This window comes from Vidua chalybeata, chromosome Z (assembly GCF_026979565.1).
Source record: "Vidua chalybeata isolate OUT-0048 chromosome Z, bVidCha1 merged haplotype, whole genome shotgun sequence".
In the NCBI taxonomy this organism is placed as follows: Eukaryota; Metazoa; Chordata; class Aves; order Passeriformes; family Viduidae; genus Vidua; species Vidua chalybeata.
Genome location: NC_071570.1, coordinates 23,954,362 through 23,982,003, shown reverse-complemented (window position 1 = coordinate 23,982,003; position 27,642 = coordinate 23,954,362). Strand labels below are relative to the sequence as shown.

Sequence of the window (27,642 nt, the reverse complement as noted above, 5' to 3'; positions counted from 1 at the left end):
CTGAGATAAAGCTCTTTTCTAAATCATCTTAGGAAACAAAGTATTTATCTGCCGATCCAGCAAAGTTTTAAAAATCATTATACCCTCACTGCAAACCTTGAGGTGATGCTTACTTTTATTAAGATGCAAGTGGGAACGAGAAACCATCCATGATATTAAAAGAAATTCTCACAATGTCTCTTCAGAATACTTTCACTCTCATTCCAGGCAGCAAGAAGGGATTATTTTCTTGCTTCTACAATCTAAAGAATTAAGCAACAGAGAGGAAATCTCCTGGAAGATACTCAGTGCATCCTTTTCCTCTCCTCACCACCTCTCCTTTCCAAAATTTTTTTAAACATAGTGTTCATCAAAGTAAAAACTGACACGCAGTTCCCTGAAGTTCTCCTACAGTTTTTTGATTTTGGAAATTTCATTTTCTACCTTATGATGATTATATGAGTGAGGATAAATGCATGCTTTGGGTTTCATCTTAAACAGAGAGGTAATAAACATTGTAACTTTCCACTGCAATGGAACAAATTCTTCTGTAGATGGGCAGGAAGGGACTATGTGGATTAAATTATATCTGAGCACTTGAATATGGATAAAGATGCTATATGGTGTTTATACAGAAGAGTGGAAAGGGGGAAAAAGAGAAGAGGCAATGGTGGCTTTCAAGATGCAACCAGAGGCAGCCAGTGAAGTCTTCACTTTTGCCCTAAATACAGTCCACCCTAGTTTCTCAGTCCCTCTGAGCTGCAGCTGTTCATATGCACAAACACATACACATAAAACCCCAATTATTAACAAATAATTCATTGTATTTTGCAGTTTTTTCTCAGCTGATTGCCAAGTGTGAGTCAGCAAAAAAACTGAATTACACCTGCCTTGTACCAAAAAGTTTGTTCTTCCAGGCACACAAAATAAGACAGAGATAATTTCAACCATGCCATGCTGTGTTGATTACTTGTTTGCCTTTTCTCTTTGTGGGATGCTGTTGTTCAGAAGGGACACCACTGAGGCTGATAAATTCACCTTACTTCTAGCTAAGTAGGAAAAAATAGCTTTGTGTTGCCCTGATTTTCCTTTCATGAAGTTTATAAAATACCAAAGTACATCTATACCTGAAAAGGCAAAGGCCATCTGCTCAACACTTCTGTCTTAGACACTAATCTCTCACACCAGGATTGCACACCAGGTTTGCACATCAATCCCTGAAAGAGCCTGCTCGACTTTGCCTATCAACAACATCCACCTTTTTGTCTGTCTTACTTTGGTGTCTTGGCATGCAGGTCTATCCTCAGTGTATGAATGGCCTTCCTCTGCCTCATCAGAGTGGAGAGAAATTAATCCCAGAGATGCTGTGGCAGAGCCTGGTGGAGAACACAGTGAAGTCTGAGAAGTGGCTGGCTGGGACACTCCTCTCCTGGTGTGGGCTGTGCCTGGGACCAGGACACTCTTTTCCTGTGCAGAGCCACTGCTTTTCCTGTGCAGAGCCACTGATCATCCTCTGTCATGCTCCTTGCTTGCTCTGGCTTGCCCAGTTTGCTCAGTTAGATAACAAAAACCACACTGGGCCACTGACATTGCAGGCAACAGACATTTGGAGTACCATTCCTCTATATTCCAAAAGTGCAGAAGATCAGAGCAGATCAACCCCTGAGAGCAGAACCTCTGAGCCAGATGCCCAACAGCTGAGACCCCTTGGAGGAGCAACAAGGACTGAGCGAAGGAGGCAGAGGAAACTCTTCTGCAGTGTAAAGTCCAGCAAATTTATTGGGAGAGGAATGCCAAAGGGGAGCACCACCAAAAAAGAGTCCCGAGCATACCTGGGCACCGGTTTTTAAAAACTTGCCGAGCAGAGGGTGGACACCACAATACAACCAATTGGTAACTTCCAGGCTGTGGCATTTGGGATTAAAACAAATCAGAGAGGGGGAGGAGAGAGGGTCTGGCTAAGGATTGGGTCTGAGGGTGAGGGACAGGGAACTTTCTGGAACAAAGGGTAGGGTTAGGGCTGATGGACAGGACAAAGGGGCAGGGTTGCCTTGACAGGCAGGGAAGGATCTGGAAAGTAGGGAGGGGATTCTTTGAGGGACAGCTGGGTAGGTGGGCATAACATAGGGGAAAAACCAACTGTAATAACTCTGGGGGCACTGGAATATACCGTAAGATAACAGAATATTCATCTCATTAGACTTGCACACCGCAACAGGTAAGGTTCTCTTTCAAACTTTCTGAGGGATGCACTCAGCTAGGTTCACTGCCATTGGTCTGATGGGCATCTGTGTATGCATTTTCTGGGTAACATGGGGAAAATTATGGGTTAGCTTCCCACCTTGTCCATTTCACATGACTCATGATCTTTTGGGAATTTAGTGACACCACCTGAGCATCTTTGTAGGAGATATGTGGCACTTGAATGGTATAGGCTTGTTGATCTGCAACAGTGAGGACTGCCTCAATGTGCTGTTTTAGCTTGGCTGACAGCCCCTGCAACCTGTGCTTTGGCAGTGTGGGTGACCCATCGTGACTGTATCTTTGAAGGATTTAGGTAATGGTGGATTGATTTTATTTCTTCAGTTTATACCCAGGCATTGACCTTTGGCTGTTGGCAGATTGATCCCTTCCCAACAGTTTTGTTCATCCAGCATTTAGACTTACATCATGACAGTAAAGGTTGAAGGACCTTTCTTACAGCTTTGCCTACAAATAAATAGCAATACTGTAAGAAGGCAAGGGCACACTAAAAAAACTTGAATCAACCCCAAATGCAGCCAAGTCTTTCACGTAGCAAAACCTACTTCCATCAGACATGACAATAGCCCTACCTGGTGAAAAAGCTCTTTGACCTACACCAGCTTCTCTAGCATACTCAGCCACATCTTGACAGTGGTGAGAAGAGATAAAACCTTTCAAAATGGATGTATTTGTACAATTTTAGCAGCTACAGAGCAAGCAAATTTAACGAAGTGTCACACGTGGCCCTGCTGAAATGTTGGGAAAACATTGCCCAGACTGTCAGAGCCAAGGGTTTATTTGAATTGTCTCCCTTAGCAATGCCCCTGGGGACTGCAGTATCACCTTGCAAAAATTGGCAATGTCACCTACACTGATTATTCCAGGGTACTGGCACTGGGGTTTCTACCTGGACAGTAGAAACACAGAGAAACTGAAAAACAGAGAAAAAGAGATTGTTCCTGGATGATCCAAGAGCACTGAGTGTACTGGATGACCCAAGTACATTGAGTATACTCTACCTTTGCCACACAGAGGCTTAGGTTGCTTCTGAAACACCGTAGTTCAGTTCAATTTGTCTTGAAATAAAAGGTTATCATTTTACTTCGAAATAATTGGACTGTAACTGCTAGTGATTCAGGAGCTGTTTTACACACAGCTCAGTGGTCTTTGACACAACTGAGCTGACCATGGGTAAAGAATGGGATGGTCTATATTGTTACAGAAGGTCATCTTATTAGTTCTCCCATCAATAAATTCTGATGTTGACACAAGTCATCCTTAGCCTATGCACATTTAGATTTTCCACATCCTTATTTCAGTTAGGAGTATTATTTTCCTACAGTACAAATACTATATAAATGTCTTTTTCTTAGCATATAGCCTGATAGCTAATTGGGCTGTGGCAGCTTAATAAAGTTTTAAGTATAAGTGCTACCTTTTTGTGGCCTAACAAAGCCTTGTGACTAGAAGAACTCTCCAAGCACAAACATGGCCATGGACCAGGCACTCCTGAGGACTGGTGTCAGCTTAACGCTTATGGGAATCCAGACCTCAGTCTAGTTATTGTTTTAAAAATGTGTATCTCTATTTCCTGTTACACTGACTTCTGCATCGCATTAAAGGTGTGGAAAGACTTTCAATAGTTTATAATTAAGCCAACATAAATGTTGTAATGTCCTCAACTGCCTATTTCTTTCCTTTCAATGACATCTTCATCTGTGATCTCTAAAGCCCCTTCTTTGCTTTTCAGAATTGCATTTGTGCTCCTTCCCAAAGACTTTATTTGCAGCTTTTTATGAGTAAAGGTGGGGAGAAGAAGAGAAATAAACTGTGGAAGTTAACCCTCTAGCTTTTTCATCCTGCCTCAATGTATGTTTCCTCTACCTAAGTGGAGCAGCAGTGGATTTCTCAGAGTTTATTTCAGGTATGTATGCTGACCTTCTACTCATATGTAAATCAACTTCACTGATGTAGCATTATGACTTACATAATTGGTTTATTAGGAGAGTTTAGTTATAAAAACTTCCAATATTAAAATTTCACAGTACATTGCCTTGCTAACAGGCAAAAATCTCATGCTGGTTAATCTAACTGTCCACTAATAATAGACATATCCCCTTTACTATGATATACTATTAGAGTTATGATGGGCATTGTCTAAAAAGCTTCTTCCTCTCCATTTTCTCTCTTCACCACAGTGGAATGGCAGTACCACTATCTTTTTTTTTTCATGTACACACTATACATTGTGTAAGTCAATGGTAGACTAAGAGAAAGGAAATAATGACTAGTAATTTTGTGTTTCATTCATTAAAAGAGTACTGCATTGAAAATAGAATAGAAACTCTTATTTGAAGTTTTATCTTTGTCAGAAATAAATGAATAAACAACAAAACTTTTTAATGAGAAGATGGCAGGTGCTTCACCATACACATTTTGCTGTTTATCAAAACTGCATCTAGAGTCCTTATACAAAGTTATGAAGTATTAGGGCTCCATCTAAGACATCAAATAATGTTTCTGCTTGTCAGCAAGACGAATCATACAGTGTGTCCCTCCTACTCTCAAGCACATTATATGCTTCCATATGCATATGAGCACATGCCCCTGTGTGCTTTGGACTGCTTGATTTAGGTTAATTTCTTAATTTTCCAATTTTTAACAGAATGCCAGCTGAGACTAATTTACTGTGTTTTCTGGTGGCACCTTGGTGGCATCATATAATTTTATGCTGAAAGGAGTTCTTACACATAATAATGCACTTGTGAAGTTTTCACTTGTCCTTCCTATGTAGTGCTCCTCTGTTTAACACTCAGAATTTAATCACAAGGGTTTACATCAAGATAGGAAAACCACAAAGATCTGGACTAAGCTGAGTAGAGTCAAGCTCACCCATTTTAGTAAGTTATTAGACAGACCAGACCTTAGCTTTGAAATCACTTGAATGGCATAAGTATATTCTCAAAAACCAGGTTGATAAAATGAGTACATTAACATATTCTGCATACAGATATGTGATTTTTGTGTTCTGTCATTTTGAGCTTCACAAAGCCAAAACTTAAAAAAATATATATTAAAAAACGTACTGGATGGAAATTATGTAAATGCAAATCAATAGTAGAGCCCTGATCTATTTATATAGAAATCCAAGTTCCTTTTTAAAAAGAGAGTGAATCAATCATTAAGGATATTTTGCAGTGTCAGTTTCTATCTTGTCACAAGATCTTTGTGAAATCCCAGCTAACAAATCTCTTAAGACACACCTTCTATACCCAAGAAGCCATGCCAACAAATTAACAGCCCTGAAGTCCTTTCAGGAATTCTCTTTGGACTGTGCAGCTGCCCACAATTTTCAGCATGCACCATAGGAAAACAGAGAATGCTCTCAGCTTCTTCATTTGAAAGTGACCTGTACTCTGGAAAACCAAAAAACTAACAGTTCACTTCAGATGTCTGTCTGTGCAGAGAAATTTAGTGTCAGCATATCAAAAGTCTGATTGAAGCCATGTTAAAATTGGTCCTGAAGAAAAAATGTTAATAATTTTAAATAAAAAAGGGCCAGAGGTGTAATTTTCTTGTTCCTTTTATGATAGGAACTTCCATGCTTTTTATTTCAAATTCAGAAATAATCATATCTTGGGCTGCAGGTTATTTATTCCCTCTGCCACACTCCTCTTTAAATGGCAAGGACTCTGAGGGACACTCTACACAAACACACTTTGTAGAAGTTTTCAAAACACTTTCACAATTGTGGGTCCCTTCCAACTCACCATATCCTATAATTCTCTGATTAACACCTAGGCAAGGTGGTTTCATCCACACGTGGGTCCTGCAATAAGTAAATAATCACCAAGTTGTTCATTGATAAAATGTTCCTTATTAATTAAGTCCCTGTCTATCATTGTGAGTGTGAATGATACTTTTTACAGTGATGGAAGAGAAAAAAGCATTTACCCCAAATATTTTTGCCATCTGACTCTCATTTACTTGCAACATTAGCAAAATTTCAATAGCTCACCCAGGTAGCTGGCATAGGGAAGGGCACTCAGCATACTCATTGCTATGCAAAGCATGATGAACAGTGATGGTCATCACCAATTGGTGATTATTTCTCCATTTTGTCATTTCAAGATACCTCTGAGGTTGCACAGAAAGCTCTATGTCTCAACCATATTTATGGGTATTCTCAGTTGTTTGCAGTTATTGTGTAGTTCTGATTAATACTTCCTTTTCTGTGACACAGAAGGAGCTGCATTCTAATACCATATTTATTTTTCCTACCAGATCCCATATTTTTGCATTAAAAAACCCCAACTTATAAATCAAAGTAGTAGTCTTGGAGGTCCATAAAATGTGAGACCATGAAATGTCATCACTATACATTTTATTTTCCTGTCTACTCTTCCTGAATCTTCCAAATGTTGTTAGCTTATTTATGGCTGCATTGCTCATTTGGGATACCTTATTCTTAAGAGGTATTTGGGCCAGGACCTCCAGCTCTACTTCCACGGCTTAGGTTGTGTTTGGAATGGTTATTTCAGCTTCCCTCTTCATAGGCAAGCTTATGTCCAACCCTTAGTGTCTGTGGTAATCTTAGAGCATGCATTGAGTATTGTTAATCATGTTTTTCCCATGTCTGGCAAAATTATTATATGTTAGTCACACTATTTCTATGTACTTTATTTTCTTTGATGACCTATGCTACTTTTTCTTTTGTTCTTTTGGTCAGAGTAGGCATTAATAGGCTTCATATAAGATTTTGGCAACAAAGATCACATTGTACAATTGATATCCATCTAGTACTGTGTGAATGGAACTAGATTGCATGGATCATCTTGCCCTGCAAAAAGTCAGAGCAGTTATTACCTGGGTCTTTATTTTATTTTATAATTAAACTTGTATCATTTAGTTAACAGCCAGTGAATTTTACTCTCCCCTCAATGGCAAGTTAGGCTACATAGCCTAACCTGCCTACATAGCCTACTTTTGAATTAGAGTCTGCAATCCTTACAAGCATAAATTGTATTGATATAACCTGTTTATAACCCATATACTGGCTGAATGCTTGCTTCAGCCTGCAAAAAATAGTGACATTTACAATTATGCATTTCAGTAATGAAATAATTTCTTTTTCTCGTGTTTCGTAGTACTCAGCTCAATGACAACTTACAAGACTTAAAATTGCCATCTGCATGTCCTTTATAGGCTGAATCCAGATAAATTTCAACAGTTCTGTGATACCTCAATTTTTAAGATATATGCTATTGTGTAGTTCAGTGTAGTAATTCCAACAGGAGTTGCCATGGGTTTATTACAATTTATCTAAAGGGTACAAAGTAGTAAAGTGTTCTTTGTCCAGCAGCTGAGGAGTGTGTGTGTCTGTGTGTAATACATATATTTTTCTAAATTTCTCTAACAACTGTTGATGGAGGGGAGAATAAAGGGAACAATTGAATCAGACTGAAGGTTTCTCTCTGCCTCTTATAGAGCACTGCCAAAGCATTCTGAGTGACTCTTCCAAATTGTGATAGCTGAGATAAATTTCCAAGCTTACACCTATCGTCTGAAATGGGGGGCCAAATAAAATTATGGGTAAAGTAAGGCCATGGACACAATAGTAGAAGGAAACTGAAATATAATGACGCCAGAGCCAATACAGGTTGCAGAAAATTAAGCCAGAATGGAAAAAAGAAATCTATTAATAGATTCACCAAATGGAAAAAAAATATTCATCTTGATGTTTAGTGTAAGTATAAGTGTTCTTTGTTTACAAATGCAGTGCTACCTAAGCTATTATCTTCAGACAATTTAAGCTTTCATTTATTATCTGTACTGTAACTTGCACTTTGGGATAACTCATGAAATGACAAACAATTTATTATGGAGCACTATAACTAAAGTATTCAGCATGCATGTATTTTCTTTCCTCATTGTGAATACAATAAAGTTAATCCAGTCCTTTCTTCATGAACTGCTGCAATACTCAAAGCAGAAGTACAATACATTTTCAAGCATAAGTGTGCTGATAGCAAATGTACCATTTCAAAGTTAGTTCAGCAGAATATGTCACCTGGTGAGGGGTATAAATGCATAAGAAACCATGGCAAAGGCATTTGTCACATCATCAGAGTAATGTTTGATCCAACATATGACATTCTGAAATGCAAGGAGTACACTGTAACAATGAATCACCTTATGTAATATGTAATAGAAAAGATATTACAAGAAAATATTTGTATTATTATAATATAAAATAAAAAGTATATTATTATGCATACAGTGACCTCCAGTCCTATCAACATTTCACAATGCATGGTGCAATAATGACTAAGGACAAAAAAACAGTGATTAAAACAAAAATCAAGAGACAGTGGCCAGGCAACACTAAAATCCAAAAAATGGGGAGAAGAATGTGCAGACAGAGATGGGCTTCACTCACACAGCAGACATTAGCAGGGCTGGCTCACAGCAAACATTCCCTTTCCAGGAAAAAAAACTGTTGGGCAAACTGAAAAAACTTCAAGACTGCAAAACACTCACACTATTTTCTGAAAGACTAAAGCTTTGTACAGCTCTATGTGGACTTACCCTTGGTATGAACATGTCCAGCCCTTCCTGAACATGTAAAGGAAACATCTCACCTAAGTTAATTCATGACGCAGGCTCACATTTTTTCCTTCCAGTATTGTAGAGGTCAGTCTAATACAGCATCTTTGTACTGCCTTACTAAAGAAGTGCATTTGCTGAACACGCTTGGGCAAAAAGCACAATGAATTCTATCACAGATGTCATTTAGCTCAAACTGCATGATGCTGTTTCAGTCACAGCATTCACTGCCTGAAACCAGTTATTCTCCAATTACACCTGAAGCAATGATGAGAACAAATGCATTTCATTTCATTCTTTCAGTCATACTACCTCTGCAGGGAGAAGGAAGCACCTTCTTCATACTGATGCTATAGTCAAAAGTATACAACATTGCTTGGAATCCCTGAAGAAATCTGACAGGACATTGATCCCCTTTCCCAGTGATTCAAATATCCTTCACTAGACTCCCTCATACTCTTACAAAATCAGTCATCTGGCTAAACCTTGTCCATAAACACCTGCTGAAATACCCAAAACCCATGGAAAATATTGTGATTGTCCACATTTGTTTCATGAATCCTAACAATAAACAAACAAATAGCCTGGAAAGCCATGTTCTCTTCTGTCATGGCATTTACAAGCATGGCAAGAAGAAAGTATCTATTTTTTAATAGTTATTGCCATCTCAGCTCATATTGCATCATCACTTTAGTAGCTTTCTTCACAGTAATTAGAATCAGCAATAGAATCCTCAGCTCAAATGAACACAAGCTTTAACCCTGAGAGTGCTTGGAAATTTAAGCACATACTTGCAGTCAAACACATGCTTATGTCTTGCCACATTGATCACTTCTGTAAGCAGGTGTGTCTTCATTAAAAGAAAATGGATTTGCTCTCAACAGAGTGGATTTGAAGCTGCTTTTATGAGTTGTCATATCAGCATTGATTTCTAGCTCAAGCTGTTTTATGAAGAGTGGTAAAAACATAGCTGAGTGGGTGTGGACAAAAAGTGTAAGCAAGTAAATAGAAAGATGTGATTTTATAGATGTACATGCCACTGTGACAGGGAAATGAGACCAAAGCTGAAAAGACCTTGCTAACATCTCCATATCTGGTAGATACTGGAGTAGATTGAACTGTTTGTCAGTTGGGCTCAGCTGACACAGGAAGGGACAGAAGGAGATGCAACTTTCAGGCTAGAGGACATGGATCATTTTTTATTTTCATAAATCAAGACAGAAAATTCTAACTTTACCACAAGTTTGGAATGATGTTCAATTCTGAACCTGTGATTAAAAACCAGAGCAGGATCTGCTGAACAACATCCATCTCAGTTCTGATTGCTTTTGCATATTCTTATCTTGAATCCAATCAAAAACTCATGCAACATCACTTGTTTATGCTATAATTCATTTACATATCATGTAACTATCCCAATATTATGTTTAACACTGTCTGATTAGTGTCCAGGTAACCCTAATTCACCATAAGAAGGTAATCACTCATATTAACAGATCTGTGTTTGTTGGTCCAAAAAGATATTTCATGCTCAGTATCTGTAGTCTTTGGTAAACTACTCATATTCTCTCTCTATGCCAGTGTTATCTGGATTCAAATGTCAGCTTGACAAGATATTGGCTAGAGCACTTTAAATCAAGTAGAAAAAGACTAAGGTGATGTCTCAGCTTTCCCAAGTGGGAAGTATTCACATTTTAGTATTTTCTGGAGTAGTGCACCCAAGGTAATGTATTAGTGGCTGTGTGACATTAATGCTAGCAATTACTGAGAAATGCTTATTATACAGTGCTATACTAAGGCAGTATTGCAATAAACAGATAAATTACAGCATTTGCTCAAGTTCAGCATTCAAGTTTTCTATTAAGTTAAAAAGAAAATATTTTCTTTAAAGCTAGTTTTTTCCATTGCTATTGATACATGATTCTTCTGTCCAGGAGGTAAAAAATATCGAAAGCTTTTAACAATTTAAATGTCTTGGTGTCTTTTCAGATGTAAGTCCTTTTTCATACACTTGTGCTATGGATCGAGTGAGAACTTTGAACAAGCCCTGCCTTAGCCTCAGATTTTTCACAGCAGCTCTGCTTAGGTGACCTGCACCTAAATTGCTCTGGCTCACAAGTTCTGAAGAATGGCAGATCAGGTCTATTATAAAATGGGTTATTTTTTAAATAGACAGGAGATTAACAGACAAAAGGCCTTAAACAGAGTTACTTACTACACAGGATAAAACAAAAGAACTACTAATAGATGGCCTAAAACAGTGCACAACATAAAGGTACCTCTGTAACAGCTAGCAAAGAAACAGTATAGAAAAGGAGTGAATGCCAAATTGATCATGGGGTACACAGAGACCTTTCACTCAACTCTTGAGAGAGTTACTCAAGACAGGCTCCCAAACCTTGAGGAGAGATCCCCATATATTTCTAGGAAATATGCAAATGAAAGTATGGCATAGCTTCTATAGTTTGTAAAGCGAAGTGCCTGTCAGTCAGAAATTCAAGCTTATCTTCCTACAATCTTGCTTTTAAGGCAAGATGTTTATTTTCAGCTGGGAATGTCACCGCCATGGTGCCAAAATAACTTGCTACAAGACAAGCTGCCCTGACTGAGTTATTTCAACAATTAGTAAATGCTTATGAGGGGGAAGATGCCCTGAGCTACTGCATCAGCTGATACGTTAACAGATAGGCCCTCCTAGGGCAGGGGGGTATCCTGCCACAACTTGTTAAAAAATGTTGTCATTATGGAGATACCAGGCACAATTCAATAGACAAGCTTTCAAATGAGACTCTTTTCTGGGGTGAACAGATTGATGGCTACATGCAAACTGGATCAGGAAGCACCTGTATAAAAGCAGTTCTATAGACACACAATGTAAGGTTTTCCAGTTATCAAAATTTTTTTTATCTTAATATATAGGACTCATCTGTGCCATTCTCCTTCTCAGAAGCCTCAATGTCTCTTTTCCATTTTGGGGCCTCATACAACAAACATTTAAGCCATTAGTAACTTTATGCATATGAGTGAAAATCAGGTCCTGTGTGATTTCTGCCTGGCAGGTGCCACAGATGACTATTATTTTAAGATATGTTGTGGGTTAATGCTGGTCAGCATGTCAAGCCCACACAACCACTTTATCACTCCCCCTCTGTCAGACAAGGAGAGACTAGGAAGAACAAAAGCAAGAAAATTCAGGGGTTGAGATAAAAACAGTTTAAAATGGGAAGGAACAAGGAAGAAGAAAGAAAAAAGCAATAAGCAAGAATAAAACAAAAGCAAGTGATGTGAAGAAGCCACTCACTTCCCACAAGCACACTGATACTGACACCTGGTTAGTCTCTAAGCAATGTCTACATTCAAAAAAACCCCAAACCCTCCCCACCTCTGACATTCTATGGCATAGGGTATTCCTTTGGTCAATTTGTGTCAACTGTCCTAGTTACATCCTTTCCCAATATCTTATGCTCCCCCAACCTTGTTGCTGAGGCAGAGTTGTGAAAAGAGAAAGCCCCAGTGCCACGCAAGCCGTGCCTCAACACTGTGCCATTGCCACTGCTTTAGTCACAAATCCAAAACAGAGCAGCATCTGGAAGAAAATTAACTCTATCCCAGCCAGGCTCTGTATAATGTTTGTGTCTGTGCTCCCTATTCAATCAAGTATAGGACTTGACCCTGCATTCAGATAATGCAGAGCAGAGATGCACTGGCTGCAAGGATAACACTCTAGAGCAGCTTCTTATTGGAGGATTGATGGGGAGTGAACAATAAATACATTTTCTGCTTCCTTAACCAGCTTTTTATGGGCATGGAATTTCCCTCCAATAATTACTTTTTCCTCAGCTAAACCAGGCAAATATTTTGACTATTTGATATTCAAAATCATGGTTTTTCAGTTTTCCACACATTTCCAGATTTCTCTTAGGAGAAAGGAATGCCAGCCTTCCATGAAACATGAAATCCACAAATGGGCAGTAAACCTTTCAGGCTGGAAACACAATGGTTTGAAACAAGCAAGCAAAGTGCTATTAGCAGTCTTCACCTTTCCTGATAGAAGCCTTCTCCTGGCAGCTGCTGTTTAAAGGCTGTCTCATCAGACACCACCATTGACTATGAAAATCAAAGAAGACAAGGCAAGGACTGGAGTGATTCAGAGGCCCTGCCTCACTCCACATGGTGCTCTCCAGAAAATGTGAGGAGTTTCTCTGACTGTTCAATGCTCCCTGCTTCCATGGACTTCAGAGCACAAAACTGTTCTACAAAAAGCTTCAATTTCATTAATTCATGGGTTTAAAACACATAAAGAACTGTCCTGAAAACTGATATTTATATGAGTTACGCTAAACTATTGTGGGCACCTAAGCACCACACAGACACTTGCTCCCTTCCCGACCCCCAAAGACAGTTTTATGGGGAAAGATAAAAGGAAAGAGCAAACCTCAGAAAATTCATGGGTCAAGGTAAGAACAGTTTAAGAAGCAATGGAAAAATGAAAGAAGATATAGAGGAAAAAAAAAAAACAAACCAGAGCGCATGATACAAGGACAATCACTAATCACCTCCCATGCTAGACTGATGCCCCATCAGTTGCCAAGCAATAGATAGCAAACCTTCTGTCATGGTTTGGCACTGGCGCAGTGCCAGTGCCCCCATGAAAATACACTCTCCCCAAATGAGTGCTGTGAGATGGGATCAGGAACAGAGCAGAGCAGGCTTGAGCTTAGAAATAAAGAAAAAAACTTTATTAACCTACCACTATAATAGACGACACACACAGAATCCAGAATGAAAACCTTCCCAAAAGATTCCTCCTCCCCTCACCCAATTTCCACCCAATTGAGACAAAACCAGGATTCCCAATCAATTTGCCACCCCTCAGATAATCAATACTCAGTCCATCATGGGAGAGAGGAGTCTCTCTTGCACACTAGACCCCCCAGGAAACACAGTTGTGACATCTTGTGTTTCCCTGTCACACATGGCACTGCCCGGAGAAAATCTGCCAGTGTGACACCCTCCTTCCATGTACTGTGCTCTCACCACCGTGCATGGACCAAGACTGCACATAGGGCTCCTTTTAAGGATGCTTTGCCAAGGACCAAAGAACAACAGTTTCTCATCTTGGGACAACACTCCCCCCCATTTTCTCCTCCCCTGGGGCCGAGGGTCTTAAGAACAGAGATCTTCCCTGAAGACAGAGGGCACCACCACACCTTCCTCATCTTTCTATGTTCACTCCACTCCTGTCACTCTCTTGATGTCACTGCAGCAAGTTACTCTCACCCATTCCTGCACATGCAATTACTCACTGAAGCAGGCCACTCTCTTGGCTCAAACCATTGCATTCCCCCTAAAAAATGTAGTCTCTGTGTTGCAGAAGAGATTGGTTCAGTCTATGGCTATACAAGAAAAGTCCAGCCAAAAGCCACTCCATCATCTCCTCCCACCTAGGATTTCTTCTTCTAACATCTCAGGTCCCAGGCCATAACTCTTCTCTTTCAGATCAAGGAGGATTAATGTTCCACAAAGCTTTCACTGTCCAAGAAGGGGTTAAAAGTCTCAGGCTCCCAGGATGGCTGAAATCTTGGCTCACTCAGAACTCCCATGACTAGGCACCTTCCCACCCTCCTTCTCCTTCTCCTCTGCCAGCATACTGCCGGCACAGTCTCTGTCTCTCTCACTCTTTCTCCCTCTGAGGGGCGGAACAAAGACATCTCAGTTTCTCTCCACCCTTCCGTCCACAGAGGCCGACCCAGTTCCAGTCCCTTCACACCCTGGCCTACCTCTCCCAGACCACATGGCTTCCCCTCGCCCACCCAGCCTGTGGCTGGGCAGGGGAGGTCTGAACTCTTCTGATGACCAGAACCAAAGAGAGTTCCCCTGGGCGTTCTCTGCTTTTAACGCCCTGTGTTCTCAAAGGCATGTCAAATGCCTCCAGTGGTCACTCCAAATGTCAATATCCAAATCTGACCACTGATTGGTTTGACCCCAACTTCCTGAGAAAACTCACTTCCTTGTCAAACCAGGACACCTACCTAACTCCACTCTTCCCTCTGTTTTATTGCTGAGCATGACACTGTAGGGCATGGAAAATCTCTTTGGTCAGTTTGGGTCATAGGCCTAGTTGTGTCCTCTCCCTGCCTCTCACACACTCCAATCTATTCACTGAGGTAAGAGTGAGCAGCAAATGCTTTTATGCTGCACAAATGCTGTTCAGCAGCATCTGAAATGCTGGTCTGTTATCAGCACCACAGGAGTTGTTATGGTGAAAATGATGTTCATCCCAGTCAGACCTAGTACAAAGGCTTCAGATCAGTAACTAGCAGAAAATCCTAACTCTGACCTATCTGGCAAACCCATGAGTCCTTTCAGTCTGGCCTTTGGCATCCTCCTTGCTTTTCACTGCTATGCTACATTTTCAGAACAAAGACAAATGCCTCTCTATCTCTCTTGATGTAGTAGCTGCAAGACAAATTGCTTTGCAATGAATAGATATAAATGCCTTGAAATTAATTTTTCTAATATACCCTGGTCCTGCTTCCCTGGACAGCAATTCATGTTTGTATTGGAAACCCTCTCTAGGAATTTACCTGTAGTGTAGCCATGTCCAACTTTTACATCTGAATAAAACAGTAAAATTAGATTGCCTTCCTGTTTTCAGTTCATTGATGATAGCTATGACAAATAGGTTTAACTTGTATGGTTAAGTTCTATCCAAAAGCTTCTAAGTAATTTGTACTTGATGGGAATTATTTCACTGTCACTGAAATTCCAGTGAGGGTTATAGTGGGACAAATGTCTTTGAAGTCAATGGAGTTGCAGTTGATCACATCAGGCTTAGTGCAACATCTATTTTTTTACTGGAACTAGTAAAGCCTCAGTAGCTCTGGGCAATGGGATGGCTCAGGGGCTTGGGTTGCCTGCTTGTCTGCTTGTAAAGTGACAATTGCCATGGTATCAGAGCACCTCCGGAAAGACAGCTTGTTCCTGCAGGCCTACAAACAAGCATCCAGCCTAACTGAGCTCTTAGAAGTACTATCATGCCAGGGATGATCAACAGCATGTATGCATTGCTCAAAGAGAAAATTAGTTAATTTGAACTTGGGTTCTCTGGAAGCTGTGATTTTGAATTTCCTGAAATTGCAGAAGACCAAGAAATCTGGTTCCTTGTTTACTGAGCAAGTCCTGTTGCATTAAAGGGGAAAAAAAAAAAATGTTAGCTGGACTGCCAGCAGTATTTAAGAAGGCAAATGATTACAGCTGCTCTCTTTTGGGATGATTCACTGACAGCAGTACACATTCAGGTACATGCTAAAAACACAGTCACAGCACTGGATCCCTTTGGAGCTGTAGGCACAGGGCAACTTATCAAAGAACCTCTAAGCAGGCTCAGGCATGACCTGAAAAGCAGCCCTCAGACCTGTCAAGCCAGCTGCAGCCTAGACACGGATACATACCTAGACTACTTTATGATGAAAACTCAGGTGCCTACACACTTGAATAGGTCTATGTGCAAACCGCCACACAGTGGGGCTACACACAGGGGCTGAACAGCTGGAGAGCAGCTTGTCAGAAAATGTGCTGGAGCTCTCAATAAACAACAAGCTGACCATGAGCCAGATGTGTGCCCCTGAGGTAAAAAAGGCCAGTGGTATCCTGGGTTGCTTTAGGAAGAGCACAGCCAGTAAGCCAAGCAATGAGATCCTTTCTCCCTGCTCAGCACTGGTGATGCACACGCACATGCTGGGTCCCAGGTCTGGGCTGCACTGAACATCCTGGAGTGAGTCCAGTGACAGACCACAAACACAGTGGACTGGAGCACCTTTTACAGAGAGGCTGAGAGAGCTGGAACTGTTCCACCTGAAGAAGAGATGTCTCAGGAGGATCTTGTAAATGTGTATAAACACCCAACAGAAGAGAATAAAGAAAATAGAGTAAGACTCTTCCCAGTAATATCCAGTGAATGAAGAGGTGGCAGTAAGCACAAATCAAACTAAGACATTCAATTTAACCATAAGGAAAAAAAAGAAAGTGTGAGGGTGACCAAACACAAGAACAGGTTTTCCAGAGAGGATGGTAGTCTCTGTCCCTAGAGATATTCAAACCAAACAGACAGAGCACTGAGCAACCTACTGTACCTGACTTTGCTATAAATGCCCACCCACCTCAGTGGCTAAGGTTCTGTTGCCCCCATGGATTCCACGCTTCCACTTAGTTTCTTGGTGCCTAAACTCTTCCATGACTTAACAATTAACTTAGATGACTTAACAATTCTGTCCTGACTGCCAGCCTGCAAAACAAGGGCAATACTTGCTCATTTTCTAAAAATTATAGAGAAAGGGAAAATGCTAGTTAATATCATATTTACTCAAATCTGTGAGTGAAAATTTACAATGGAATGAAATTAAAATTATTCAAGTATTTGGAAAAGCTAAGAAAACACCCGTTCAGCATACAAAACTGAGTGTAGCACAGAATTATACTAGGTACCATGACCAGAGAGATGCAGGAAGTTGGATATATTTTCTGAAAGGAAGGTTCACAACAGAAAAAGTTGAGCAGTAGCTGAAACAAATTCTTCCTTTTAAGCATTACAAGAAAAAGAACCTCTTGCAAATCTGAGGACTGTGGAAAACATTGTTACATCAGTGAAGAACTTATAGGGAAGGAAAACTGGCTGAGTTTCATCTAAATTTACCTATCACATTTCAATTAGCCAAAACTAATGAACATATTTTCCCTACTGAGAGTAGGGACTTACTAGTTAGTACATTTAATTTCATTTTCAGTGTGTACAGGTTAATCTTTAGAGAAAGTTTAACAAGTCTGGCATCTGTATCACTTCTTCCAAAAGCCTTAGACATCTTGTGAAACATCTCTGAGACAAATATCTACAAAGATTGTTTTTCTCTGTTGAGAAAGCATCATTTCAGCATGATGCATGCTCAATTTTCAGCATTTGCAGACTTGCCAATAATTTACCTTAGAGCTTGTTTATACATGCACCTTCCTCCAGGCACCACCCAATCTGTCGTAAACAATGAAAATAAGATGAAAGTCTGCCTGTTTTCATTTCCTCAGTTTGCCAGCTCAATTTAAATCACTCTGTAGAAGGGAAACCTTAAACAATCAACAAAATTGGGAGCACCTGAGGAATCTGCTCCAAGAGCATTTAAAGAAATTATGCTTTTAAGCCCAAGTATATCCCTCATCACTGAAGAAGGTAAAATGAGATATTTTTTGTCTGCATCTATGAATGGATCACATATGGAAACATTATAAATAATGTAACTAGAGCTCCAACATAAGAAGAACAAGGACCTGTTGAAGCAGGTCCAGAGGAAGGCCACAAATATGATCAGAAAGATGGAACACCGCTCCTATGAGGACATGCTGAGAGAGCTGGACTTACTCAGCCTGGAGAAGAGAAGGCTCTGGGGAGACTTTAAAGCAGTCTTCCAGTGTGTAAGGGAGGCCTAGAAGAAAGCTGGAGAGGGACTTATTACAAGGGTTTCTAGTGGCAGGACAAGGGGGAATGGCTTCCAACTGAAAGAGAGTAGATTTAAGTAAGATATTAGAAAGAAAGTCTGTCCTAGGAGGAAACAGAAACAGGATGCCCAGAGAAGCTGTAGATGTCCTGTCCCTGGAAGTGTTCAAGACCAGTTTGGATGGAGCTCCAAGCAACCTGGTCTAGTGGAAGGTGTCCCCATCCATGGCAATGAGTCTGGTATGGAAGGATCTTTAAGGTCCCTTCTATGATTCTATGACAAACCATTCTATGATTCCAATATTTACTCTGGTGAGCACTGTTAGTGTAGCCAAGAAAATTCTCTCTGTGGGAAAGACTGTAAGATTAGGCCCTATATTTCTGTAATTAGTAGTTTGCACTTTTAAAAATGCTGACCTTGATTATCATTATTAAGAAGCTGGCCTTACTTGCTTATTTAGGCATTGTTTGTTGTTGAGCACATGGTAACGCACTCAACAGTTTTCTCAAAAAAAAAAAAAAGAACGGACCTTATTAGACTCAGCACAATATTCCTTCCTTTCTTTAATTTCCAGATGGTTTTTCACACTCTGGCCTTCAGGGCTCTGCAGATTTAGGAATACATTTTATAAATGCTGCTACATCTCTGTCCTGTGCTTAAGCAAACCTAAGTACTGAAGCATTCAGACACTTACTCTGGGGAACAAGCTGGCAAGACATACTAGAAGAGCTTTGAACTACATTTAGCAGAGAAAGAGGATGCTTTACTGGCTTATCGGAAAAAAAACAGGAACAACAGCACTTTAGGGAACACCAGGGAAATACCTGTAAATCATCCCAAAAGAATTAGAGAGGGCTCTTCTCAGGAGATGAAGAGGTGGATAGCCCAGCTGAAGTGCCTCTACACCAATTCACGCTGCACGGGTAATAAGCCAGAGGAGTTGGAAACCATGGTGCAATTAGAAAACTATGACCTAATTGCTATCACAGAAACATTGGACATGAGTTACATGACTGGAGCACTGCAGTTGAGGGCCACAAGCCTTTCAGAAGAGACAGGCTGGGAAGGAGGGGTGGAGGTGTTGTGCTCAATGTTAAGGAAGAGTTAGATTGTGAAGAAATGCCTCTGATAAACAGCCATAAACAGACTGAGACTCTGTAGGTGAAAATCAAGGACAGGATTAAGAAAAGGACACCTGGTGACAGGGGTCTGCTATAGGTTGCCTGATGAGAGGGAGCTGGTCAACAAGGCATTTTGCTTCAGATACAGGAAGCATCATGCTCACAAGCTCTCATCCTGATAAGGACTCCAACCACCTGGTCATCTGCTGGGAAATCAATACAGCAAGCAATCCAGGAGACTCCTGGAAAGTGTGGGGGACAACTTCCTGGTGCAGGTATTAGACAAACTAACCAGAGGTGAGACATTACTGTATCTGGTACTCACCAATTCAATGGATGAGCACATCAAAGCAGTTAAGACCAGAGGCAGCCTCAGCTGTAACAACCACCCTGGTTGAGTTCATGATCTCACAGAGTTTGGGCCTGGCAAGGAGCAAAATCAAGACCTGAACTTTGCAAGAGTGGAATTCCAGCCATTGGAAAAAAAATTGGTGAATGGCACCTAGGCAACTTTTCTTAAAAATAGAAGGGCTGGTAAGAGCTCTCTTAAAGCACAAGGGATCTTTATCCCAACGTGTAGGAAATCATGGAAGGCAGGCTGGAAACTGGCATTGCTGAGTGAGTATCTGCTCATCAAACTGAGGAGTTAGAAAGAAGTACAGCCTGTGGAAGCAGGGACAGGTAACCCATGGAGACTACTGCAATATAATTTGGATGTGTAGGGATGGCATTAGGAAAGTCAAGGCAAAGCTGGAACAGGACTTAGCAAGAGATGTGAAGAACAACAAGAAGGGATTTTATAAAACCATGGGTCAGAAAAGAAAGGCCAAGTAGAGTGTATCCACACTGGTAAGTGAGAAGGGTGAACTGGTGGTAACTGGAAGGCTAAGTTACTCACCAAGTTCTTTGCCTCAGTCTTCATTGGCAGTCAGGCTTCCCACTTCTCTCAAGTCCCTTGTCCAACCTGGGTGGGTGTTGAAGGATGAAAGTCCTTCCCCCTATAAGCAAAGAAAGAACAGGTCTAGAATTACTTGGTGAAGCTGAACAGCCACATGTCTATGGAATCTTATGAGATGCACTTCCAGTCCTGAGGAAAGTGTCTGATATTGCCAAGCCATTCTCCACCACATTTGAAATGTCCTGGCAGATAGGTGAAGCAACTGGAAAATGGGAAACATCATTCCCATTTTAAAAAATGGAAGAAAGGAAGATCTGTGGAACTATGAACCAGTGAGCCTCACTTACACGTTTGGGAATATTATGGAGTAAATCTTCCTTGTAGATACACTGAGGAAGAGAAAAGACAAGGAGGTGATCTGAGGCAGCTAGCAAATTTTACTGATAGCAAATCATGCCTGATTAATCTGGTGGTCTTCAACAGTCCAGTGACAGCAATGATTGACAAGGGAAGATCAACAGATGTCTCCTGTCTCCTTCTGTAAGGCCTTTATAGTCCCTAATGACATCATTACCTCCAAACTGGGAAGACATGGCTTTGATGAATGTATTAATCAGTGAATAAGGAATTGGCTGGATGGACACAGCCAGAGAGTTGTGGTCAATGGCTCTTGTGAGCCATCCAGGTGGAGGCCGGTGAAGAGTGGTGTTTCTCAGGGCAGACAGAGGTCTGGGGTCTGGTGCTCTTTATCAATGACATCAACAGTGACATCAAGTGCACCCTCAGCAGGTTTACAGATGTCACAAAGCTGAGACACTCAAAAGGCAGGATCCTCTCCAGAGGGACCTGGACAAGTTTGAGAAGTGGGTCCATGGGAATCTCATGTGGTTCAACAAATGCAAGTGTAAAGTGCTGCCCCTGGGCCAGGGCAGTCCTAGATATGAGTACAGACTGGGGGAAGAACTCATTGAGAGCAGCCCTGTGGAGAAGGGCCTGGGGGCTTTCCTGGGCAAAACGTGGATGTGACCCAGCAGTGTGTGCTCACAGCCCAGAAGACAATCCTGTCCTGGGCTGCACCATAAGGGAGTGGCCAGCAGGGAGAGGGAGGGGATTCTCCCCCTCTACTCTGCCCTAGTGAGAGTCCACCTAGAGTGCTGCATGAGCTCAGAAAAGACACGTTACTGTTGGAGCAGATTCAGAGGAGAGCTACGAAGATGATCACACAGCTGAAGCACTTCTTCTGTGAAGACAAGCTGAAAGACCTGGACTTGTTCATCCTGGAGAAAAGGCTCTGGGGAGACCTCATTGTAGTCTTCCAGTACCTTAAGGGGGTTTATAAAAAAGAGGGAGAGAGACTTTTTGTATGGGCAGATAGTGACAGGACAAGGGGCAATCATTTTAAACTGAAAGAGGGCATGTTTACATTAGCTATTAGGAAGAAATTCTTTACTGTAAGAGTACTGATGCTACCAACTAGGACATAAAGTGCTCATTTTATAATATCTTGTCAGATGTTAAGAATTGTAAGGATTTTTGCTTAGTTTTCATCCTAATTTTTAGACCTGAGATTGTTAAAGTGAAGTCCATGAATTTTTCAGAAAATAAACTAACCCACAGAGGAATACTTCTGGTAGTTGAAACTGTGGGAGTGGAAGTCTCATAAAATTATTTTGTTGTCTTTTTTTCATAGACTTCTTCTGAACAACTTGTACTCAGATGGTGCTTAATGTCATTAATACCCAAAGCCTTGTGCAAATCAGTGTTCCTTGCTGCAATACTAGGTTACATTTCCAGTCAGAAAGTAACCAGAAAAAAAAAGCATGCCCCAGCTATGAAAGCTTCCTTTCCTTTGCAATAGCAGATGCATCAGAACAACCTAAATGACACAGATGATCAAAAGATATTAAGAGTGTTAAGTTCTCCCCTTCCGTCACAATGCCTAGGAAAATGTTACAGCAAAAACGTTAAGAAATTATTGAAATTAGGGGAAACCAGCCTATCACATTCTAATTATATCTGAAGGTGTAGTTATACCTGAAAATTGAAAAAATATTATTCTCTAAAAACATCCTTGTTCTAAAAGCTTTCTAAAAAGCTTTGAGAAACACATAACAAACACATAGCCAGTCTTTTTACAGGCTACATTTTTATAGGAGTGAAAATCCATCTTTTGTAAAAAACAATGGAATTACAGTTTCTGGACAAAATACGAACCTGTTATGGGCAAACCCACTTGCACCAACTGTGAAGCAGTATAGGTATTTACATTAAAGAGCTACTTGCAGGTCATTGTAGGAAAGCAGCAATACACCACTTTCCACCACTTCAGTGACACTCAGAGTAGACAGGATCACCAAAACACTGAAGGAATAACTTCTGCCTGCAATCAAACCTGTTGTAAGGTGAAGAAGCCAGAATACAAAAGGACTTATAGATAAGCTATACACATTTATTATATAAATCCTGTTCCTGGAGGGTTCAAAAAGCTATACAAGCACTTCCTGCATTTCAGATGCATCTTTGACTTTCAGCTTGCATTTAAAGCATGCCTTGCTGTTTTTCTTATTTCAAACAACGGTGAAGATTAAAACAGATTTTGGCATTTCTTTTGACCTCAAACTATTCTCAATATTTGCAGCATATTATCTAGGAATCTCTGAACTACAGGAAGTTACAGGAATGCCTAAGTGACTGGATTGAAAAACTATCGAAGAGTCAAATAATTTGAAAATGCAGGATAGAATAAAAAACACTTAAAATTTATTCTTTTGTGCTAATATTGTTATTGACACCATATCAAAACTGATATAAATTTCTAAATCATGTTACATGAGATTATAAAGCATCTAGGTAACTTAAAGAATACTGTGCCTTGATTCAAGATATATAGGGGCTGCTTTTTACATTAACCTGATTTAAGAAAGAATAAGAATGAAGCAGCTCTTCTATAACTTTCCCAACAAATCATGAGAGCTTTCCCAAGCAACTTCACATGCATTACCTGTGGTCTATAAGCTAGAAAATTGAATATTCTTGCTTAGAAAGAGGATCTTGTCTTCTCTGTCACTTCTATGAGCTAGAAAGATAAGGCTGAAGTATCAATTTCTTTACTCTTATTCTTGGAAAAACTGTGAGACTGTACAAGCAACAAATGAAAGAAAAATCCTATGAACAACTAGACTATTCTTTTAGGGAAGAGCAGGCATTGCCAACAGAAAATATTTGTTAGATTGTGCTAAATTCCATTTTTTCTAAGAGGTCAAATACACTTTTATCCTTAGACAAAACCAGATTTTTTATGTGTTCCTGATACATATCCTTCACATTCATCTGATAGTCTGCACTGCAGAATTCAGAGAAACATTTTTATTAGGGATTTCAGGATCTTTTTACTACATATGATTCAAGGAACTTTTCTGCATGTATTCTGTAATGTGCGATAAATCATTCCACAAGAGATTAGAGTGACCCCACCACTATGATATCAGTCCTCAGCTCTAGTAATGGCCATGTTGAAGTGTCATCTCATTTCCTAAGAGTTCCTAATGTGTCCTCATTATTCCTGGCTGCAATTCATGCATCAGGGGGATCTTGTCCATGAGCGGCATATAACAGGGATGTTAATAAAAGAACTTGCCCAAAATCAGACCTTTTGAGAATTACGGTCCTGTGTTATCAATACACATCTCCACAAGCATGCTTTGTGTTAACAAATTTTGGCAATTTACTGCAGCCTCAACTTTGAAAGATGATTATTTTTATTTAGAAAAGCTGAAGTGGAATCTGGTTTGGACCAACACAGTGCAGGACAGGGTTCGCCTCCAATCTAGCAGCTGCCAGATAGGAGAGGAAGAACTTCTGAGAGAGAAGCATGGAGGTGTGCTGCACATGATCATCTCGTGATTCCTTCTCCCAGCCAAATGGAGAAGGTTATCTTTGCAAGGGCAGACTTTGTATTTAAGACATGATAAAGAAAAGCCAGTCAAGCTTGATGGGAAGAAACCTTTACAATCACATCCTGGGATTCACTCACATTTCCTAGTAAGCATACAACAAAGAGCAGATCACTCTTACAAGGAGGATCACTGTAGGGAGAACATTTTCCAGTGGACCAATAAAGAAGCTGCCATGGTAAAAAGTGCACTGGCTGCATTTATAGCATATTGAAGTTTATACTAGCAGCTTAATGCAAATTTCTGTCCCTAATGATTGTACCTAGACCAATTTTACTAGGAAGATATGGAGTACAACTCAGCTCCAGCTGCTGCTAAGGGAAACAAAATTTATTTCTGCAAGAAATGCAGAAATAACAAAAATGAAAAACAAATTATACTTATTTTTCCAAAATTATAGTACTAAGGTATTTTATAAACTTACTACAGCAAGACATCTTACATTCTGAAATTTCTTCAACTTTGGAACTGAGTTGCAAAAACCTACAGATATTTCCTAATCTTAAACATAAATATTTTCTGAATAACATGATTTGACTTTCATTAGAGTATCATACAATCCTGTTGACTCACTTAATAGGTATCTATTCCTACTGAAGCATCTTCCAAATTAGGAGGGATGACCTCATCCAGAAGTATTAAAACTGGTATCTGTATGTAATATATTTTATACTTAAATTAATTTTTAAAAAGCTCAGCTGGCTGTGTTAATTAGCTAATCACACACCTGCTCTATTTAGGTTTCAAGCTGGAAATCTGTAAACACGATGAGTTGAATTCTGCAGGCAAAGCTGCTGAAGTACAAGGAGAGTCCTGTGTGAGCAGCTGTTCAACAGGGGCTTGTCTGAGGCTGTAAGACTGCTTCCACTTGCAAATTTTCATGGCTGGGGTAATATACAACAAAAGAAATCAACCTGCACCAGAAATATCGGGAAATGAGAATTTCAAATATCTTATTAATGTAAACTGTTGATCTCAGATGACATGATCTCTAGATGTGTTTCTAGGGGCAGGGATATGTCTGTGTTTTAATATACAGTATCTCTTAGACTGTAACTAACCAAAAGGAGGATTTTCTTTGCTTTCTTTTTTGAGAGAGGCGATTTTTCAGACTTGATAATGTTTGTCAGCTTCAAGTCAAAGACCATCGCTAAGAAATTCACACTTACAAAAAAATAACTTCAGCAAAAAACACTTGTTCTTTCCAAAGCAACAGTCAGAAAACTAACATAGCACAATTTATTGCTAGATCAGGCCTCCAAGTATTTACAAATAGGAATATGAGACATTGCTTCCTTTCCCTCAGTTCAGTGGGACTTCTCAAACACTTCCAAAAATCATAACTGCTATTCAAGTGGACAAAGAATTCCAAAGCCTTATTTCTCTTTAGTGAAAGTCAATAACTGCAATGTATATTATCATGCTGAATTATATTAACACTTGTGGTACCTAGACACATGAAATTGACTATTTGCCTTTGTTTTGTGACTGTTGATCAATCCACCAAAAAAATCCAAAAACCAAACCAAAACACGTGGAAAAAAAACCCAACAACTTTCCAGGGACAAATGTTCAAAAAATGAAAAAAAATTAGAATGGACTCATTGTAAACAAATAATTAAACACAACTTTTTTAGATTGACAAATACTTGAAAGCAGGTGAGGGATTGTTCATGCATATTTTCTGTTCCTCATTTTAGAAGAAGAAAAACTACTTTCAGAACGAATAGTCTAGTGAAAAAAACTAAAAAATCCTCACAGAACACTTAACATCTTTTTTCATCTTTTTTTGATTCACCAATAGAGTTTCATGACCATTTTCAAAAGAAAGTTATTTCAGGAAGATAATTTTTGTGTGTTTGTTGCAATTTTCTGCAATAACACGTTCTAAAGCATAGTTGAAACTTGTTGTATTCACCGGCAAATTAAGCAACCTTGGAAATGTGTTGAACACTACAAGAAAGAAGATCTTAAGTATCTTACTATAGGACTTCACTTGAAACATGAGATTTAAACCTTTTCCTCTTCATTAGATCTGAAAAGCATGTTGCTTTTCAAATGGATCTACAGATGAGAGCACCACTAGTAAAAATTCCTGTCTGGAGCTGCTATGAAATATAAGCAGACTGTAGGAAATATTTTATTAATTTTATGCTCTTGGATGAGTAAGAGACATTTCAAGTGTTAAAGCAGAGTAGCCATTAAGATTACAGTTGAGACATGATTAATTTTCTCCTTGCTGTCACCTGTGCTAGTCTGTCACCTTTCCCTCTGACCTGTTTCTATTCTCATTTCCTCAGCACTCTGTGGACCAAATCTGTTTTGGTGACATCAGTGATGCTGAGATCAGAAATTGGCTCCTTGCCTCTATTTTTCCCTTGCCTTCCCTTTAATTTGCCTTTCCCTGTGCTTCTCTTCAGAGATGCTTTGCTGCAGCTCTCAGTGCTTTGCAGGTATCCTTGACTACAGCTGAAATTCCCATTCCCTGGCCAGCTGGAGCAGGTCTGGATATAATCCAGATCAAAAGCAGGTGGCTAATCAGCAAACGAACAACTTGTTGGCACACAACAGAAGTGTCTCAGGCCCTACTGAATCCTCTCTTTTCAGTCTTAAATTTGGCCGAAAAGTAGTTGTGGGTGGTGGATCTTGAAGAAAGTGGATTGTGAATCATATTGGAAAAAAAAAAAAAAAAACCCAAACCCCACAACCACAAAATGGCTCTTTTGGAACTGAACAATCACAGACACCCAACCAGCAACCAGGTAGCAGGCAAGCCAGCAAGGCCCAATACTGAAGCACACTTGTAATGTGCTTTTTGAAGATGGCACCAAAATAACTTTGTAATGCAAAAATCTATGATTGGATGGATAGCAGAACTTCTATGGTATTAGAAAGAAAACCGCAAAGTATTTTAGCAAATCTCTGAAGATATTAATTGCACAATAATGTAACTTTTGCATAGGATTTCTAAGATATAACCAATCTAGCATAGGTTCTAAGAGCAAACAAAGCTGCCATGTGCACGGTGATTTGAATATGTTTACAAACCCTGCTTGTATTTGAAATCGAAGTACATCTTCTACAAACACTTCCACCTCGGGAAGTTACTCAGCAAATCATTACAAGTGTAAGATAAGTCACTACTTATTTTCACTATCTTTTCTTGGATGGCTTGTTTTCTAAAGAGAACTCAAATTTAAAATTACAAGTATTTAAACCTACCTGTCGAAATTCTTGTTGACCATGGTTATTTTACAGAATGCCTTCAAAATATCCCTCTTCTTCCCATAATTGATGCAAATTATCAAGCTGAAAGAGGAAATTCACTGTATCAACACAGATTCAACATTTCTGCC

The 27,642-nt window shown here is 39.8% G+C and overlaps 1 protein-coding gene across 1 annotated transcript in view; it reads right to left on the bottom strand.

Annotated features, from left to right (window-relative positions):
• Positions 1 to 5,893: 5,893 nt before the first annotated feature.
• Positions 5,894 to 27,642, bottom strand: part of LOC128782244 (uncharacterized) — a 36,397-nt gene continuing 14,648 nt past the window's right edge. The window contains exons 4-6 of the mRNA XM_053932490.1: positions 27,509 to 27,595; positions 20,334 to 20,433; positions 5,894 to 6,052 (exon numbers count right to left, since the gene is read on the bottom strand). Of these exons, the coding sequence (XP_053788465.1) occupies positions 20,382 to 20,433; positions 27,509 to 27,595 (139 nt within the window). The 3' untranslated portion in view covers positions 5,894 to 6,052; positions 20,334 to 20,381. The remainder of the gene's footprint in view (positions 6,053 to 20,333; positions 20,434 to 27,508; positions 27,596 to 27,642) is intronic.